The following is a 15,753-nucleotide window of genomic DNA, read 5'->3' as shown; positions in this document are numbered from 1 at the left end:
GCAAAACATTAGGTGAAGAGCTAGAATTTGCTTATTCATATAACTAGCTACCTTGCTGCTTCCTGATATCCTGGAATTGTGTGCTCCTGTCAGTAAAACTGTAATGCAGAACTTGGCAGTTTGTCAGCCCAGTGTGCCTTTGTGAGAGGCTTGATTTGGCAACGGGAAGCATTAGGTTTATGCTGTGGGAGGGCCAGATCTGGGATTTTCCAAGAAATATTTTTTCCACACGGAATTTCCCGTGCCGTGGATGACAGGCCAGTTGAGAGAATAAAAGGCCACAGTAAAGGCAGGAGATTACACAGTCCAGGAACTTGGAGGTGAACTTAATCTTCAAGTCCACATTCAGCAACTTAGCAACAGAAAGCAGTCACTGAGAAGTATCGCAGGGGACGCTTTCCACCTGTCTACCACAACTGCAACCTGTGAGTATAAATAGAGTGTGTTATTCTGTTTCATTGCTCAGCTAGAGGAAAACCAGACAAATGGAATGCTGTGTTCTTTAAAAACCATTTACATTTAAAAGCTATCTTAATAATAAGAACTGTTTTAAAATTAATAATTTTCTAAAAAAAGGGAATTAGAGTAACAACTTAGAATAATTGTTTAAAAATATGTAGAAAAGATAGCATAGGCATTATTTTCTAGTGAATTGTAAAAGGTCAGTATTTGTTCTTTACAAATGTGTGCCTTTGATCTCTTCTAGCCATCTGCTTAAAAGATAGAGAGAAAAGAAATCTCTCAGAAACATGACCTGCTTGTGGTTCCTATCTCTTCTTGCTTATGGTAAGTGTGTATTTTCCTGTGTAGAAAGCTAGTTGGGTGGAAATATTAGTGAGACTATTCTGCTTAAGCTCAAAATTAAACAGAACGTTTGAACCTGACCTAATTAATGTGGGGCTAGGTTCACCTAGGAAAAACCTGGTAGCTGCAGTGGCATGTGATTCTTGCCTGTGAAATACGTAATCGGCTTCTGGTTTGCTATGAAATTTGCAAAGCTTTGTGTGATCCAACAGTTTCATGGGCTGAAGTCTCTAGTCTTGATGCTGACTGGCCTGTTTTGAATCTTTCCAGTTGATTGTTTATAAAATAATTGCCACTGTTTTTTATGTAACTTCAGATGTTGACAAGTTGACAATATTTATAGAACGTTTTTCCTCCTCTTTGTCTAGAAGAGGATATATAAAGTCCAACACAGACTCTTTGATACTCTTTTATTCTAGGACTTACAGTACTACAGGGTGTGAATTGTTGGACGTACCATTATTCAGACACAAATATGACCTACAAGGAAGCAGAACTGTGGTGCAAAAAGAGGTATACCAACATGGTAGCTATTCAGAATAAGGAGGAAATCAACTACCTCAATAGCTTCTTACCCTTCAATCCGGGTTACTACTGGATTGGAATCAGAAAAGTTAATGATGTTTGGACCTGGGTTGGAACGAAGAAAGAACTGACTGAAGAGGCAAAAAACTGGGCTTCAGGTGAGCCAAATGGCAAAGGGAACAATGAGGACTGCGTTGAAATCTACATCAAAAGAGGGAAGGATGATGGCAAATGGAATGATGAACAGTGTGAGAAAAAGAAGGTCGCCTTGTGCTACACAGGTACGGTGTGATAAAGCCATTCTAGTGGGGCTCTGTGGAGATGAGGCAGTGGGTGGGATGAGTTGTTTAACCTAGTCTTATGTACTGACTACCAGTCTCTGGCAGCACTTGTACATTTATCCTTCCTTACAGTGCTGAGGTTGTTCTTGTTCTAAAAGCTAGATTGATCTTGCTTACCTTTTAGCTCTTACCTTTTAGTTCCCAGAATATTACACATCTTTTATGATCAAATCACCAGATCTTTTCTATAATCAATGGTGAGACTAGATAGTGATGTACATCCCACTCTCAAGTGGGTGCCTCTGTTAGATAAGAATTGCCCTTTTGGAGGCGTCTGCCAACTGTAGACCACTGGATTAGATTAGATGCTTTATGTAGAGGTGGCTAAGGCTGGGTCAAGAAACCCACCAGAAAAAAAACCCTAGTCAAATATCAGCCAAATTAGAGCTGTGGTGAGTTAATGAAGAATGTACCTATTAGGGATTTTTGCCTACCCCATAGTATACTGTTCTTCTGGCCTTTTAACTGCTACTATCTACCTGAGAACAAGTGGTCATGGAGTTTCCAGACAGTAGAATCCTTTCACAGTGAGGTAGTTGGCTGTTGATTTCTGAAGTCAGAAGTATTGATTTCTGAAATCCTTCTGTGAAACGACAGGGTGATCTTATGCACCCAACCCCCCTGCTTTTCTTCTGCTACGCAAAGTGCTTATTTAGTGCCAGAAAGATAAAAAAAGTGCTAGTCAGGTTTCATTAGTGGCCATTGCTGATTCTTTTTTTAATTTGATGTTTGTTTTTTTTCCCCAGCTTCGTGCAACCCATCTCTCTGCAGCGGCCATGGAGAATGCATAGAGACTATTAACAATCACACCTGCCATTGTGACCCTGGGTTCTACGGACCTGAGTGCGAGTTTGGTAAGATTACCCCACCCTGCTTTTCAACCAGGGCAATGTGCATGATAGCTCAAGTTGAGGTTGCTTGTTGGTTTACTTGCTCAGCCGTTGGGACTGACTGTGTACCCTCTTGTGTCTCTCTGAAGTTAAGAGTTGTGATCCACTAAAGAAACCTGATCATGGGAGCCTTGAATGCAATCATCCATTGCAGAATTTTGGCTACAACTCATCCTGCACAGTTCAGTGTGAGGAAGGCTATGAGCTGACTGCCCTGGAATCTGTACACTGTACCTCTTCTGGGGTCTGGTCAGCCCCTCTTGCGGCATGCAAAGGTGAGCTGCTCAAGCAGTGATAGATGAGATTTCTACATTACACATAGCTCAGTGTTGTTCTTAGTAGGTACAAATTGATGAATTATGTGGTGAAGGTGTTATTTTATCACAGCACACAGCTGGCTTTGTTCCTGAAGAGATGAAATGGGCCGGATGAATGTTCTGGCCCTGGTCTAGATTTCCTTGTAAGGGAAGACTTTTCCACCTCTTGGTAGGGAACAGGGAATGGAGATGATCTAGCTGTGGCACTGCTCACAACAGGCCAGTTACTCCTGAATGTAGGAATTTATGGAGGTGTTCAGCTTAGAACAAGCTACTGTCTGAAACAATAGCATCAAACATCATCAAGCAGCAGTTAAAATGGTAAAAATTTGGACTGTAACTAGTAGCTGTAATGAACTGCAGAGGAATTTATAGCCTTAAGAGTCAGTCTTCTATTTTGACATCTTTCCATTCCTGTCTGCTTTCTGAAATGGAAGCATAGTAGATCTCCTTTCTAAAGCTGCTTCTATTTAGTGGATATGTTGATAAGTTTCAGGAAAAGAAAAAAACCCAACTGTCTTATGGTTTGTTCCCAGCTAAGCTCTGTGCTGTCTCTTACTCGTTTCAGCTGTGACCTGCCCTGCCTTGGAAATGCCTGCTCACGGTGCTGTGAACTGCTCCCATCCCTCTGTGGAGCTCACCTGGGGCACTACCTGCGAGTTCACCTGTGAGGAAGGATTTGTCCTGACAGGACCAGCCACACTGGAGTGTGGATCTTCTGGAGCCTGGGACAGGCAGCAGCCATCCTGTGCAGGTACCAATCCTTACCCCTGAGCACCTCTGGGCTGTCAGCATTGACAGGCTGAATTCCCGAGACATCTGTGCTGATTGCTGTTGTGATCTGTGTGTTGCAGCTGTGAGGTGTGAGGCTGTAACCTGGCCAGAAGAAGGCTTTGTGACCTGTGACCATGCTGCTGGAGATCTTACCTATGGCTTGCGTTGCGATTTCCGCTGCAGCAGTGGCTACGTTCTGGATGGCCCGTCCAGCATTGAGTGCACAGCGCAGGGACAGTGGTCAGAGCCAGTGCCAAAATGCAAAGGTAAGATTCATTGGGTAGGAAATCATCAATTAAGGCTCAGAGTAGCTCAAATAGTCTGAAGAGGCTTCCTCACTCAAGCGTATTCAAGGACTGACAGTCCTTCCCAGCCTGTTTATAGCACTTTTCATAAGTGGATCTGAAGACGGAGATCCCTTAGTCTGCTGTATCAAAGAGGAAACAGCAGTGTAGGATGACAAGCCATGCTCAGGAACTGTCCCTAAACACATGTGATAACCGGCTTTAGAAGTGGAGTGTTCTGACAGGAACTTTTTACTCCCTGCACTCCAAATGGCATCTGGTGTCTGTTTTATGCAGTCCACTTGTGGACTATGATCTGGATCCAGTCTCAGGATAGTGTGTGCTTTAGGTGTACGTTTAAAGGTTCTGGCTGTGCTGTGCAACACGCTGAACTCCATTTCCTGAGTCACTGCTAGGTCTGATGGGAAGACCTATGGCTCTGTAGAGCACAGCTCCAGGCAAGGCGTGTCCTCCTGTCAGCTCAAAGAAGAGTGTTTATGTTGACCTATTCCCAGCTAAGCTCTGTGCTGTCTCTTGCTCCTTTCAGCTGTGACCTGCCCTGCCTTGGAAATGCCTGCTCATGGTGCTGTGAACTGCTCCCATCCCTCTGTGGAGCTCACCTGGGGCACTACCTGCGAGTTCACCTGTGAGGAAGGATTTGTCCTGACAGGACCAGCCACACTGGAGTGTGGATCTTCTGGGGCCTGGAACAGGCAGCAGCCATCCTGTGCAGGTACCAATCCTTACCCCTGAGCACCTCTGGGCTGTCAGCATTGACAGGCTGAATTCCTGAGACATCTGTGCTGATTGTTGTTGTGATCTGTGTGTTGCAGCTGTGAGGTGTGAGGCTGTAACCTGGCCAGAAGAAGGCTTTGTGACCTGTGACCATGCTGCTGGAGATCTCACCTATGGCTCGCGTTGCGATTTCCGCTGCAGCAGTGGCTACGTTCTGGATGGCCCGTCCAGCATTGAGTGCACAGCGCAGGGACAGTGGTCAGAGCCAGTGCCAAAATGCAAAGGTAAGATTCATTGGGCTGGCAAAATACAGGCAAATACATCTACTAGTGCAGAAAAAAAAAGAGGGCCAAAGACAGCGAAGTCCTTAATGACTCTAAACAAATTCTTTTGGTATTTCAGTGGTACAGTGTGAACCGCTGAGCTCTCCTGAGAAAGGGTCTATGGATTGCTCCCATGGTGCTGGGAACTTCATGTACAACACAGCCTGCCACTTCACCTGTCAAGAAGGATGGAAGCTCAACGGTTCTCATATTCTTGAGTGCGGTCATTCAGGAAACTGGAGTGCCAGCCTGCCCACATGTGAAGGTATTTTACCTGTGCCTAGTCACAGAGGGGTGCCACTGGGTTTCTAGTCAAGTGAGGTATGGAAGCGTGTGGAGGAGGTAACACCAACCAGTAAGCTAGAACTTCTAGTGAAATCCATGAATTGAAAAGGCCAATAATCTCTCAGTATGGTTTTATGAAAATAGAAGAGGGGAAAATTCCTAAATGTCTCGGTGAAAAATGTTGATTTCTTACCAAAAACAAAAGCTGCAGCCTGATTTTAGGTTGTTCTGTTTGATTTTTAATTAAAATATTTCTCGTGTGAGCTTTTTCCATTTAAGGAAAAAAAGCTTTTCCAGAGAAGCGGAACCTTGTGAGGAAATGTGCATTTATAAGTCTGTTTCTCAGTGGAAACATCTATGGATTTGCTAATTTGGTGTGATTAGTTTCTTGAGTGAACTCCTCAGCCGAAAGATCTCACAGAGCTTTTCTGCCAAAGGCTGTGACTTAACTGGACAGAAGTCTCTGCTGTGCTTTCTCATTCTAAGTAGTAGGAGTTCTGTCCTTGTCGTCAGAACATCCTTGGGCTGCCTGAAATACTTTTGCTCGAGGTCATAAAAACTGAACTCCACTTTATTTGCTTGAGCAGAATTTAGATCCTTGAATAATTTCATTGATCTCCATGGCATTGCTCAAAGAGGAGGACAGCACAGTGGGAATTAAAGTATAAACTGAAACATGAAAAATAAAAGATGATCATAAATTGTCACATGAGGCTGGAGATTAGACAGACCCTGGTAGAGCTAGATTGCTGCCTTGCTGTTGCTTTGGCAACAAGTGGGATAATTTTTAGTATGCAGGATTTTACCTTGTGCACAGGATGTGTTCCTGTCTCAGCAAGAGAAAACTTAAGGGTTGCAAGCTGCAATTTGGGTTCCTCTTGAAGAGCACAAGGAAAAGGAAGAAATAGAGAGGGCTTCAAAGACCACACATGCCTCTTGATCTCATGGAAACTTTTTCATCCTTTCAGCTTTTGAACAAGTCAGCTATGTCTCTGTGGGCATAGCAGCCACAAGTGCCTCTCTGTTGTCCACGGCATCATTCCTCCTTTGGCTTGCAAGACGTTTCCGAAGAAAAGGTGAGCAATGGAAATGGGTCCACTGGTTTTATTTACCTTCCTGAAAAATTTTCAGTAGAAGGGAAAAAAAAAATCCACCTCTGAATGCCCAGTACCTTACTCTTTGAAAAAGTGAGAATTCCCATGCTTAAACAAATTCCAAAATTATTTTCAAGAAGGCTGCATACATGGCATGTTTGGCTTTTGGCTGAACACTTCAAAAAATAAAAAGCAGTAAAAGCCAAATGTTTAGAAAACTATAATTAGAAGAAAAGAGTGACAATGTATGCATCTGTAATTACTTCCAAGGAAAGGGGATGGGAATTTGAGATGGGGCTAATGACAACAGTCATAACTGTCTATGAGATTTGTTGCTAGATAATGGCTGTTTATCAGACAGTCAGAAATGAGAGTAGTTTTCAGAGAAGAAAAAGTTTGCATGAGGGGGATTTCATCTTAAAATGCTAAAACCTTTTCTTGTTCTTTTTGCAGCAAAGAAATTTACTCCTTCCAGGTAAGTTGTATCTCAAAAAGCAGCACAAACCCCACTGAAATAGATTTGCTAAAACCCATTTGATATAAAACTAGTTGTCATTAAAGTACTTTTTGTTTTTGTTTTATATAGTAGCTGCCAGAGCCTAACCATTGAAGGTAGCTTCCAAAGTGCCGGCCAGACTGTCTAACTCCAGGTGTTTCAGGTAAGCACATGAGGTAGCTGCACTCACAGATTCTCTTCCTTTTAATCACACAAGCAATCAGAGCTGTTAATTGCTATACAATTGCTGAAATAGTGGTACGTGCTTTGGGGTACTTAATATGCTTCGTGGCATTGCGTGGAAAATTCCTAACAAGGCTGATGGATTTATTGCTTTAGAACTGATTTCTTCAGCTCCGAGAGGCTGATTGCGCTTAGCATTCTGTCTGGCTGCACAGAGCATTAGGAACACTTTTGCGTGCTTTTGCTACCTGCTGCATACAAAATTCCTCTGAAATGAGAGCAAATACAAATCTCTGCCAGTTTTCCAATTTATAGAGGAATTCTGTTCTCTGCAGGAATTGAAGCCGTCTTTACTTACGTCTCGGAGATTTCCGGAGAATGAAACTGCATGCAAATCAGCAGCAGTCCAGATGTTTTTACCTCTTGCTGACAAGATGATTGACCTTGTGTGTCACTCAGAAATTTCAAACTCAAGCTGTCTGGTATTTTCATTGAAGACAAGCAGAGAGTAAAACTCTGGCCTTCTAGCAAAATACTGTCCACATTTGGTCATGTAGTTATAACTGGGAGCTTGCCATCTCTCATCCAGATGGTGGGCGAAACAGTAAGCTGCTGCCTAAAGAGGAGGCTGGTTTCTCCTCTGGTCTACTCAAAGGTACCTAGGTGAGGTGAAGACATGCATTATTTCACATCACTTACTACACTGCTGGAGATGTCTTCTCTGGACACATGCAGAAATAGAATAACTGGGATGAAAAAAATATTCACTGAATAGCCTTGAAACCATTGATCTGGTCTGTTGTTGAAGTCAGTATGTTTTAAGAGGATGTCCCAGTCAATAAATATGCCTGTAGTGATATGGGCAGTTATTTGAGTTTCTCCCAGAAAGCTTAAGGACTTTAAACTGGGTTTTCTCTTTTGTGGTAGCACTAGGAACTGCACTGCTTCTACTAGGCACTCTGGTTTCTGGATGCAGTCAGTAGATCTGAAGTGATCATCCCTGTGGGATTATGCACTGTAATACAGGTGTATGCGTAAATACTTAATTGTATGGTGTTTACTGTGGCTCTTTCTGTGCTGTTAACTGTAAATGTATTGTAAAATACCTGTTCCTGAGTAGGTCTGTGCCCATGGATCTGGGCCCAGGTGGCTGTAAAACAGAGAGGTGTTTGTTAGAATTTCATGACTGCGTGTTATTTACAAAGAAATTGGAAGCCTGAGATATGTCTGTGTGTGTATATATATATATTGTGAGTATGATTTATTAAGCTGTTAAAGGACTTTAAACAAGAAAGTAATTCTTAAGTTATGCTTAAGTTATAATAAATTAAGAAACTCTGACTTAGAATCTGAAATGTATTGTTCTATTTGTAACAGTATTTAATAAAATGTTTTAAATTTAATGGTCCTCTTTTTTGGAAATGTATGTCACTTAAATGATTTAGGTCAGCCCTGGAGGGATATGGCTTCAGCAGCAGAATGAGGGGCTGGGGGAAGACTGGCTGAGTAGCAAAGCAGTCACTTAGCTTTTTTTGTTTTCAGAGTGGTCAAAGAAACAGTAGCCAGCAGATGGCACTGACTGCCTGGGAGCCAGCACAGCACTGCAGCCCAGAGCTGCACCCCAAATCAGCATCCCCGGCCCGGAAAGGAAGGAGGAAGGCTCAGCGATGTAAGTAAGGTGCCTGGACCAGCAGTGCTTAGGGGGGAGAGGAGAGCAGAAAGAAGCAAGTAGGTGATCTTGGTGCACGGGCAACAGCACAAACCCGTTGTGTCCTGTGAGTCTTCCTCGCCCTTCCTGCTGGGAAGGTAGTTGAGTGCTGGGAGACTGGGGGGCTGACAGGTGAAAGCACAGCACTGGGGATTAGCAATGACTGCTGTCTAGGACTTCCACTCCCACCCTGGCTTGGGCTATAGCCAAAGACTCTCCTGTGAGCCAGTGATGGCCAGACACCCCTGTGGCCACCCCTCCCCAACCCAACATAGCTGAGGCAACTGCACTGTGGCTCTCCATAGCTACAGCCAGCTGCCAGCCCTTGATGACAAACTGAGATGCATTCACCCTAGGCAAGGCACATCAGGCCTGTGCACAAGGGAGTCAATTAAGAGGTGCTGCACCACGGTGGATGGGGCCCATTGCTCTTTATCCCAAACCGATTATCAAACTGAGAGCGGCTGTCAGCACTTCCCCCGCCTTGACAAGGTGGGGCCCAACCGTGTGAGCAGATGTAGAGCAGTAATCCTTCAGGTTCCCTGAGGGGATGTAGAGATTAGCCCGAAACGCCCTGCTCTGAATCCCTGCAGGAGCTGTTTTGAGAGCTAAACCACCACATGGGTCCCCCAGCCTGTCCTTGTTGTTGTCCTCTACACGCGTGGTCCTGTAGCATCCTCTGGAGAGAGCTGCTTGGGCCAGCATTGCTCCCACACCGCTGCAGTCAAAGAAGCTCAGCTTCTTCTTTCCCAGGAGCTGAGCAGAGGTTGTGCTTCTAGCAGCCATCACTGGGATCATACAGGGGCTTTATTGCCAGAGAAGACACTATAAAATTACTCCTGTTCCCCCAAACCTTCATCCCTATTCCAGAGGCAGCAGGAATGAAACCTCATTTGAGTGGGAGTAGTCTTCTATCTCTCCCATGTATCCCTTAGATCAAAGACTCACAGAAGTGGGGGATCCCCTTCCTTCCAGTGACTCACAGGTTGTACCTCTCCTCGTAGCTAACCTTACTCCAGGGCACAGCCAAAATCCTAACCTGTGTTTCTCCAGGACACTTGATTCCTGACCCTCTCCTGTCACTGGGTTTTTTTACTGCTTGAGGGTATGAATTACAAGTTACAAAGGCATGGTGTGTCCGGGCCTTTAGGATTCTCAGGAAGTTACTTGCCATGGATGTGTGCCTGTGTTGCGGTGCCTGTGATCACAGCTCCTCTGTTGTTTGCTAGCTGTGGAGTTCCTGTGCTGCCTGGAATGGGCAGGGGATGCTTGCTGCCAGGTGGTCATTTTGTAACTCCATTGTATCGCTCCTCTGTATGGTGCTGTGCAAGCAGTGAAGGGCCACAGGGCCTTTACTGGAGCGACACTATTTCCTGTTGCCCCATTTCCCTTAAATTCCTTGGCTCTCCCCAGGCCCGTAGCCTCACTCAGAATGGGGGTCCATGTTTTGCCTGGCATCTTATTTCAGAGCGGATGTCTGTTTGCTCTGTGACCTATGGAAGCTGTGAAGGTGACATTAACTGGGAGGCACGCATGTCCTTTCACAGCTCTGCGTGTTTGCTGCTTGGCAAGGGGATGGTTTTTGTGGCGTAACTTAACACATTCCTGCTGAACCCAGCTACCCGGGTGGCTTTAGCTTTTTACATCTGCAGTCTGACAGGAGGGGACTTGGAAACAATATTTCATTTGAAGTCTCAAACAGACAGGTAGTGTTTGATTTTGGGCCCTTGGTGATACAGTGTAACTCCTTTCCAGATTCGGGTTGTGCCTTCTGTTTTCACAAGCAATTAGCCATCAAACAAGCAGTCATTTACTAGGGCCTGGCTGAAGATGCTTTCCAGAGCTCCAGTTTTCAAGGGCTGGACTGGACCCAGTGTTTGGCCAGCAGTTCTTCACTCACATAGAGAGGTCACAGCTCCAGGCTCTGGAGACTGGAGGTCTTTGCAGCGCCTTGCGTGCTTTGCTGAGGACTGGCAGCAGGGACTTTTGAAGCAGCAGCGGCTCCCACAGGAGCTGGTGTCGTGATGAAATCACTATCCTGCTCAGCTCCTGCTCTGGGAGCTGTCAGAAGATATTAGGGCCAGGAGGCCAAACTGCAATATAAAATGTCTGCACAATGCAATATACTCAAGTCTCTGTGAATCTGGTTTCTACCCAGAGTCTTGCTCCTGCTTGAATTCCTCTGGTTCTTGCTGGGGGCTGACTCCCTCCTCTTGGCTTGAGCATGCTGCTGATGTGTGGCAGGTATTTGGTGAGGGTCTTCAGCACACAGTCCTGGAGGGGAAAGTTGTCGTGTTGAGCTTTTGGTCAGGGACAGAGGGGACCACAGGACTGCTGTTCCCTGGGAGTCGTAACTCACATCAAATAAGAAATATAGCATGGACTTGCCCATGGACAGGGAGGCCATCCTGTGGGCAGCAGAAGCTTGGTGGAGGGCAGAAAAGCAGGGCCCACCATCAGAACAGGGGCACAGCTGCGCTACAGAGCTCCCCAGCCTCGTTCGCAGCCTCTCTTACCCAGCATTTGGGGTGAAACAAGCAAAATTGCCAGTTAGATTTACCTGGTCCAGTCAAAACATGCTGGATGGTTATTGCTACTCACCTGCCACTATTAAATCTCATCTAGGAGGGAGACAGACTTGGCCAACATTGTTCAGCTGTGGTTCCAGTGTGAGAAAGAAATCCACTGCCCAGAAAGTGTTTCCACAGCTGATGATGGCCAGTGTTTTTTTCAGCTCAGGAAAGCTGCTGCCAAGAACAGGACAGTGTGCAAAAAGCACAAATGCCTCCTCAGCAAGGCAGCAGATGCCCCCGGGCAGCTGCCAGCAGGTTTTCTACCTGCTTTCCCACTTCAGGGAAGGACATTCCCTGAAAAGCCCAACAGTTGCTTTGACTTTCAGTCTGGGCCAAGTGGGACCTTCATCAACTTCTCGCCTCGCCAGCTGCCATGAAAGCGGCAATGGCAGGTGTGAAATTGCAGGTGACTTGCTTGCTTCTGGCACCCCAGTGCTGTCATTTTGGACTTTTGACAACCTCTGAGTGGTGAGGAAGATGGAATCACGCTGAATCCATCCCTTCTGGAGCAGGCCTAGAGTCATGGGAAGGGAAAGGGTTAAAGGCAGGGAGAGGAAACACTTTGTTCGGTGCTTATTCCACAGGGTGGTTTCTGGGAAAGGAGGGGCTGCAGTCAGCAGGATGCATTCACTTTGGGATCTTGGGAAATCAAGTCCAGCCTGGCCTAAACCAAAAGGAAAATATAACACAGCCCACAATGCATGGAACAGTGATGTCCCTACCTCACCTCATCTCACGTCAGTGCAAACAATCCAGATAACATAAAAACCAGACATGGTGAAATGCTGGCTTCACACAAACCGCTAAGGTATCCCATGGTGAAATGATAAGGGTTGAGCAGAAAATGGCAGGGGTAGTCCTAGAAGGCTCCATCCTGAGAGAGAAAGGGTCCTCTCCAGCCCTCACTGTACTTTCCTCCTCCTCCCTTACCTCAGTTGGTGTCAGGGACTCCACATTGATCCCTGGGTGGAGAGCGGGAGATGCTCTCTCTGTCATGCGGCTGTTTCCAGACTGGAGTCTGATCTGGATGGCCCTCAAAGGCAGCAGAGGAAAGCTCTGCAGAGGAGTAGGAACTTCTGAGGAGTTGTCAAAGAACACAGAAGATCTTTGCTCCTTCACAGCAGATCACTTTTCGCCAGCACACCCTGCAAACAACCAGATATAGAAGAGGTTCTTCTCTGTCAGGAGCATTTTTGGAGATAAGCCCACCTGTGTCAGCTAAAGGCCAAGGATTTGGCTGGAGCGCTTGATGGTGATAAAGTAGTCATTATGGAGTCATGCAGGAGAGAGCAGGGAGATAGCCCATGTTCTCCTCTGCTCCCCCTCCTTTCCTAGAGGAAAGAATAGCTCCATTTCTAAGACCCCTTTTACCTGCCACTTGCGCTCTTCTCGCTGACTTGTGTTTTTGGTGGGTACAGGGCTTGGAGTAGACGTGAGAGACCCTCACTGCATGCCCTTGGAGGGACCAGCAGCAGTTTGTGCTGTGAGGGCAATTGGTAAAGCCGCAGTGGATTCTGCATGCACTACTCAGACATGCAGAGTTTGCTCAGGCTGGTGGTTTATTTGCACTAAAGACAGGGCAGCCATTCACCTGAATGCATTTGTCACTCTGCTCTTTTGAGCCAGGGCAGCGGGATATTGCTGCTGAGGTCAGGACAGATCGATCTGGTTCATTTTCTTTTTCATCCCTTAGCAATTTCATGGAGAATATTCAGTGCCCCGTTTAATTTGCCCTGCCGGAGTAGAGGGTTTAGCTTCTGCTCGGGGTGGTATAAAATCCCAGCCAATGTGCCAGGAGGAGCCTATGTTAATACTCAGTGTGTTTAAAAAAAACCCCAAACAACCCCATGCCTTTCCTAACACTGCCTGTAAAACCCAGACTTTAAAAACACACCGGATATAAAAAGTTTCTTGTAAAGAAACTGTGCTTACAAGCAAGCTCCTGGCTTGCTGAAAGCAAGCAGCTGCTGGGAAGAAGGCAGGCACCCAGAGCTCGCCCTGTCCTTCCGACTGTGATAGGCTCCATTCAGCCGTGTTAAATCCAGCAGCGGTTCCGTTAGGTGCTGGCAAAAGCATTCCAAATGCCACCAGACAAAGCTGGTGACACACATAGGCACGTGCCTGTGCACCAATGCACCATAGGGCAGTGGATGCTTTTGTTTTGCCACTTTTTGCTTCCAGGGTGGATTTTTGGTTCTCAGCCTCTTAAACAGGGAATGGCCCCACGGTACATCCTTCTCAGCATGCTGAGTGGGAGCAAGGTTTGCAGGTCAGGTGACAGAAACAGGTGATGGTGACACTGTGATCTTTTAAAGCACTTCATTCGCGTTCCCTCTGTGAGCAGGGGAAACGGAGGTGGTTGCAAACAAGAGACAGATGCTCTTTGCTTTCATGTCAGCATTGAAGTCTTGCTCCAGAAAGTGATTCTGCCTCAGAGAAATGCACTGTGCAGGGGTGAACCATCTGCCTTGGAGGAGCTTTGGGAGTGCGGACTTTGCAAGGAGCAAAGCTAACTGAGGCTGTACCCTGGAAAAATGAATGCTTGGTTTAATTGCCAGTGCTGCTGAGGGCCAACTCTGGGAAATTTGTGCCTCTGCCCTGTGTCTTAACCAGAATGATACTGAACTCCTTAGAGAAGAGCTGTGGGACCTTCACAGACGTGCTGTACCAGGGGAATGACAACATGCCCTGTTCTTGTCCTCCTGCCCTTTCTATCTGCTGCTGGAAGCGAGGCCAAGCAGGCTGCTGTTCTGATCTGGGACAGCCGTCCTTCTGTTCCCATGTCTGGAGCAGGAAAATCTAAGCCTTTGAGGTATTTGAATGCTGTGGGAACAGGTGCAATAGGGGACCTAAAACCCAACAGATCAGAAAACATATGGGACTGCCCCAGCTCTTAATTAACCTAATTGCCGCAGCTTCCACAGAGGCCTGCATGTTTGCATAGTGTGTTGTTTCCGGTGCAGGCACGCACCGGTCGCTGTGACAGACTGCAGACCCGGTAATGCTATCAGCAGCCCTTTCCTTCCCAGAAGGCACCCAGTGGACCAGATCCAGCTGGTGGGCCCACTCCTGCTTAGATTGTACAGCCCACCCCTCCAACGAGGTGCTGTAGGCTTCTCTGGAGGGAGACTGCGGGTGAGGAACGGGATTTGAAAGCCAACAAGGGATATTTCAGCCCAGAAGTTTGGCTGGTCTGCCCATCCTCCATCTGAGGATGTCACCTGCTGCAGGGGCAGAGAGTCATTCAGGCTGCAGGTGGTTGGCTTATAAACACACCAAGCCAGCTCACCTGCGTGTTCGATGGCACAGTAAACCCACTAGATATTTATAGAAAGAAATCATGTCCTGGCTGGTGAAGAGAGAACACAAAACGCTGTTTGGTCACAAGCATGACCTGCTATACTCCATCCTTCAGGACTTCAGAGCACAAGAAAGTGTAGTCAGGCACCTTTACTAATTTCTTTGGATGCTCAGACAACAGCAAGGTTTTATTTTTTCACTTCACTCTTCCTCACTAGAAGTATTTGGAGAACAAAGTCACTCCCTGTTTAGTTAAAGATTTGTCTTTCCATGGCACTGAATTGCAAATAAAGCTGTTGTCCTAAAAATATGAGATACCTCCAAGTTTCCTGAGGTTGAAAGATGTCCTCTAACAGCAATCCATGCATTGTGCTGCAAACTGAGATGTGAAATCAGCTGTCCAGATGTCTGGCATAGAGCAGCCCAGCCAGACGGCTCTTTGTAAGGGAGCAGCTATTCCCACAGATGCATTTCACTCCGGCAGAGCCTGTGTCCTCACTGAAGCTTAGGGGCTGGTGTCTTGGAGTGCAGCAGAAGGAGCTGCTGTGAGAGGCATGGAGATGCTAGCGAGAGAGGAAGGAGAATGCAGTATCTGATGTGGGCACATCTTGTCTGGTCGGCTGAGCCAAATGTTTATCACCTTTGGATTTGCCATGCTGCCCAAAAACCAAACCAGACGTGTAGTAGTGTTGGCAATCTCTGTAGGAACCTCCTGTCTGCCAGATTCTCTCTCCCTGCCCTCCCAGCAGGTGCCAGCTGGGTTTTTGCTTTCTTTCATCCTATGATCATGTTTATCAAAGCAAGCATGGTCAGGGGATGCAGAGCCCAAAGGCTTACTAAAATTAGGCCTGATCTTTGGTCCTGTTTGTAAGTAAGCATGTTGACGTCTGACATACAAACTGGCTAAAATCAGGGTTTGCAAGTCCTAAGTGCAGCTCTGTTTGTATTGTTGTTTGCAAAACCCTTTGGAGCAGCAGCGCCTGGTAGAACAAAACAGCAGCGCCCAGGCACAGATCAAAGAGCCCCTGTGAAACAGATTTCAACACCGACAAGCAGCCTACGCTATCGAACCAGCTGACAAAGGAGGATCACGGGAGGAGCCCTATGACTGCGATTTTGAC

General features: G+C 46.4%; 1 protein-coding gene across 1 annotated transcript; it reads left to right on the top strand.

The window, feature by feature from the left end:
* Nucleotides 1-749: 749 nt before the first annotated feature.
* On the top strand, nucleotides 750-7,016 carry SELE (selectin E; the record flags this gene model as incomplete). Its single annotated transcript, XM_084266320.1, has 12 exons — nucleotides 750-786; nucleotides 1,224-1,610; nucleotides 2,417-2,524; nucleotides 2,650-2,835; nucleotides 3,446-3,631; nucleotides 3,732-3,917; nucleotides 4,483-4,668; nucleotides 4,769-4,954; nucleotides 5,073-5,258; nucleotides 6,247-6,354; nucleotides 6,826-6,847; nucleotides 6,959-7,016. The coding sequence occupies 12 exons, from the start codon at nucleotides 750-752 to the stop codon at nucleotides 7,014-7,016; spliced, it is 1,836 nt and encodes a 611-aa protein (XP_084122446.1).
* Between the last annotated feature and the right edge of the window lie 8,737 nt (nucleotides 7,017-15,753).

The sequence above is a fragment of the Gallinula chloropus genome (genome assembly GCF_964237585.1).
Source record: "Gallinula chloropus genome assembly, chromosome: 6".
NCBI classification, from domain to species: domain Eukaryota; kingdom Metazoa; phylum Chordata; class Aves; order Gruiformes; family Rallidae; genus Gallinula; species Gallinula chloropus.
Note: the sequence above shows the minus strand (reverse complement) of the source record. Positions and strands in the feature narration are given on the sequence as shown.